Below are 4,532 nucleotides of genomic sequence, written 5' to 3'. Positions count from 1 at the left end.
CCCTCATGGTTACTTTAGCACCACATTCTTCACTAAGGTTGACAGTCTAACTTGAAGCCTCTGTTTAATGTTTGTATATAAAAGTTCAATGAATGATAAACCCATTATAATTATTACAATCTATATATCCCCCATTTTAAATTTATCTCGTATTAAAATGTTCTAAATTGAAACAATTGAAAGTAACTGAATTCAATCCTATGCTCCAAAGTGTATTGGGAGATATTTTACCTACATTGTGGATCTGATGTGAACATTACATACTGAATATAAAATAAGGTGTACAGTATATGTTATAAAAGCTGACTGCACAAGAATAAAAATGTCTCTTGATACATTCTAAGTACTGCAGAGCTTAAAAACCCTAGTATGGTATCTGGTGAGTAGAAAGGGGCAGAGTGCTGGAAAGCATGCACTCATGGCTACATTGACACTGACCAGCCATGTATCTTTTCCATCTTGGTAAGAAAAATACATCATTAAGATGAAAGAAGTTCCATAAAGAACTACAAAACTGATCACTAGGATAAGAACAATTTGTGTGGCTTTGGTCTCATGAAATGTCTTAGTAGCCAAGGATCTGTGAATATACTGGACCTTCTGCCTATGCTTGACTAAGATCACCAACATGGAGCCACTGGCCAACATCATGAGTCCCAAACATATGACATCACTGGAGGCCAATATGATAACATACACTCTGTAAGTTTGTTTAGAATTATTTACTGCTAAGCAGTACAACAAATGTCTAAATTCAGTAAGATTTCCTTTATCTCTCATATCAGTCACTGTCATGATTATGAAGATGTTTACAAGCAGACACAGCAACCAACACAAGACCAGAGAAGGACCAATGATTTTGGGGATTCTAGCCTTGAGCTGTGCAGATTTGGAAATGCTGGAGCTAATAGTGATAGCCTGAAAGACACTCAACAGGCATGTTGAATCAAGGGAAAATCCCCTTGCAACTCTATGCAAATAAAAGACAAGTTTACATGTAATATCGTCTAGAAAATATGTATGACCAAAAGTAGTCATTGTCTGAGGGATTCCTTTGCAGATAACAACCATGATGTTGGCCCAAGTCAGGTGTTTCACAATTAGGTCTATAGGCCTTGTCTTGATCCCAGAGAAGTCAGTAATGATAAAACAACATAGCAAGGCTGAGTTCCCCAGCATTCCCAGCATAGTCTGAGACAGGAAAAAGATCCCAATGGTCAGGTCTCTGGAAGCCATTGTCTCATGTTATGGGGGAATGTCCCTCAGTATTACATCCAGGCACTTCATGATGGACATGCAGGACTAATATCTTCATTGTATATAAATTTTGTTCTGTTAAACACTTAAATATAATATTTTATATCAGACTTTATGTAAATTCAGATGTAAAGATAAAATACTTCTGTAATTTTTTAATCATGTATATGTGTTTGTGTCTTTATGTGGGAAAATTTACTTCAGTGCATGTGCCTTTGTAGCCAGAATTGTTATAGTTAGTGGTAAGCTGCCAGATGTGTATGGTTGAGTCTAAAACTGTGTCCTCTAAAAGATCTGTTTGCTTTCTTAACCCAGAAAGCCTTCTCTAGAGCCCTCAAGATGTGTTTTTGACCAAAACCATTTCTCCGTCTCAACCTATTCCCAATTGTTTCCATAGACTTTGATCACAGCATTGTAGTTAAAGTAAAGACAAAGCCATATTCTTGCTAGGTGTCAGCACTTTCCCCAAGGCTCTAAAAATGAAGTTTGATTTCTAGCTCAAAGCATTCATGTGTGGAGGATTCTATTGGTGTTAGTATGATTTTAGGAACCCTACAGATTTTTGACATTCCATTACTTTCAATGAGAGATGTAATGCAATGAACTCCACCTTTGAAAGAAAGTAATTTCCAGCAGCTTATATAGGGCAACAGTGTTTTTTCTCCTTGGTAGTCCTCGTATGAATTTTAAAATACATGTTATTCACTTTGGCATTCTATGACTATTTTCATAATCCTGTATGTTTTTTACAAATGCTAATAATTTCCAAAATATACTATTGTAATATATCACATAAAAATGTAAAATATCTAAAGGTGCCAATGCTAGTCACATGTGAAGCACATCAATTTCATACAAATATGAACTTATTAATTGAAAATGTTCATTCAATTCTGTGATGACAACCATGAGATCTTTGTCCATTTATGAAACTAAGTCAACATTAACACTAATAAAATAGTTACTATTTTTTCATAGTTGTCTAAATATAAGGCAAATGAAATTTTTTGTGTGACTATATGCACAGTGGAAAATATTTTTTTTTTGTGAGACAAAGAACATAGGTGACATATAAATACATTGATCCAAAGGAGAAGATGCTGATTACATTCATTTCTGCAAGGTAGAAACTACAGCAGCACAGACATAAATATTCAGCCCTGACCAAATGATGTTGAAATTGGCAAGATAAAGAACCCTCATTGGAAATAATTGAAATTTTTCTGATTATTTACAGACGTTTATACTCATAAATTAACAGGAAGTTATTCCAATATTGATCTTAGTTTCTATGGAAGAAAAATAGCATCCTATCACTCTGCCACTCAGCACCAGTGTTTTCAAAATCAAACTACCAATTTTGAGGTGATCCATAGTTAAAGTGGAGCCTGAAAAAAAGGGGGGTTATCAGATTTAAGTTCTACTCTTCTGGTGATTGAGGTCCTGCCAGGTATTACATCTCACTGAGAATGCCAGGAAAAGTGTGTGTGTGTTTTTTTCTTTTTTTTTGTGTGTGTGTGTGTGTGTGTGTGTGTGTGTGCACGTGTCCCTTTAAACATGGTGACATGGTGACAAATATTTGAGAAAAAAGACCCCACCAACAACTTGGTACTAGGACTCCTATTGCAAATTCCCCTTACCAAACAATATTAGGGAAAGACATCTAAACACAGAGGGTTCTCTTTAACAGGCCCCCTTCAACTGTGCAGTGCTCAGGACTCAGATGATCTCCATCTCTCATAGCATTCAGAAGATGCAGCACTGTGTCTCTGAAGGAGAGAGAGAGGGGCTCACATAGCTGCATTCAAACAGCTGGCTGCAAACTTTCCTGTATTCTGCAGGCCTGGTGGAAGACATTAAGACTCACCATGGAAAGTATATATCTCTGTGAAGGCAGATGCTGAATGTGGCATTATTGATCTGTGACCCAGACACCTTACCTCCCTGTAGTCACCTATAAGAAATGACATGTTGATATACTGAGAACATATCTTCTCTGAGGTCAGTATGATGACACATGTAGTATCCATGACTCTGCCCAATGAGGGAATTGGCATCATCCTTTTTCCTATCATGAACTTCAAGAAACTTTCAATTGTGTTTAAACTGCACAGGGACATGCTGAAAAAAATTATCTGAATTCTGCTCTTCAGGGGTGTTAGCACACAAAGGGAGTACAAAGAGCTGGAACAGAGGGATCAGTTCTAAGGAGAAGTAAGAGATGGTGAAAAATGGTAGCTCTGGATGAAATTTGAATACTCTTAGAGCCAGAAACTCCAAATATTACTGAATATACAAACAGAAAATAACCAGACCATGTGCGCATAGAAGCTCTGCAACAAAACATTTTCATTTTGTTTTTGTCTTGTTTTGTTGCATTGTGTTGCTATATTTTTTCCAGAGAGCAAAACACCACTTGTAAAAACTTCTTATGAGTGCTAAATATAGATTGATTAATGGCACTTTCCTTAATTCTATCGAAATACCGGGAATGTGTTATTCTAATTAAGGTACATAGAAATTTAAGTATGCAATTTGAAAATAAAACTTCCATATAACCTGACTTGTGTTAATTAATATACCTTCTACTTAAATTGATAACTTAAATCATATATACAAAATATTAGCATTTTGTATAAGCTTTGCCCCACAGTTACCTGGTAACAGCCAGGTGTGCCTGTCTCACTATAAAATGGGTTCCTTGCCCCCTCCTCTATCTCTTGCTCTTGACTTTTTGCTCTTGCTCTATCCTCTTGCCCCTTCCTCCTCCCTCACTCCTCATGCCCCCCCCCACATGCTCCTGGCCGGCCTCTATTTCTCTACCCCCCCCCTTTCTCTGCTCCACCTTCCCTCTTAACTCCCCTTCCCATGCCCTGAATAAAGTCTATTCTATCGTATACTGTTGTGTGTGGATGGTTTATCAGGGGAAAGGGATGCCTCAGCATGGGCCCTTGGAGGCACACCCTTAACCCACACCTTACTACCCATCCACCAAAACATATTTCTTTTCTCTATATCTTTTAATACACACAACACCGGACCTTTATCTTGTTGTCATCCTAAGGATCTATAACTTCCTCTTCTGGCTCTGACGGCCTGTCCACATGGAAGACAGATAGATGCAACACCATGTTAATAACAAGTTCTGAGGAAGTAACCCCAGATGTTCTCATTTCAATGGCATTTCCCCTACATCAATATACATCTCTCTAGCTTTTAGTTTCCTGGATAAGTGTTTGTCAGTTTTATTGATATTTCCAAAGAAGCTAATCTGT

At 37.3% G+C, this 4,532-nt stretch overlaps 1 protein-coding gene across 1 annotated transcript; it reads right to left on the bottom strand.

Annotated features, from left to right (window-relative positions):
• Positions 1-339: 339 nt before the first annotated feature.
• On the bottom strand, positions 340-1,236 carry LOC110297370 (vomeronasal type-1 receptor 4-like). The gene has a single exon (XM_021166127.1). It carries the CDS (start codon positions 1,234-1,236, stop codon positions 340-342), a length of 897 nt encoding a protein of 298 aa, XP_021021786.1.
• Between the last annotated feature and the right edge of the window lie 3,296 nt (positions 1,237-4,532).

This window comes from Mus caroli, chromosome 7 (genome assembly GCF_900094665.2).
Source record: "Mus caroli chromosome 7, CAROLI_EIJ_v1.1, whole genome shotgun sequence".
In the NCBI taxonomy this organism is placed as follows: Eukaryota; Metazoa; Chordata; class Mammalia; order Rodentia; family Muridae; genus Mus; species Mus caroli.
This window is presented reverse-complemented; position numbering and strand designations above follow the sequence as displayed.

What these genes read in the sequence shown, in the direction of transcription:
- LOC110297370 (XM_021166127.1), bottom strand. Translation starts at nt 1,236, where the DNA reads ATGGCTTCCAGAGACCTGACCATTGGGATCTTTTTCCTGTCTCAGACT.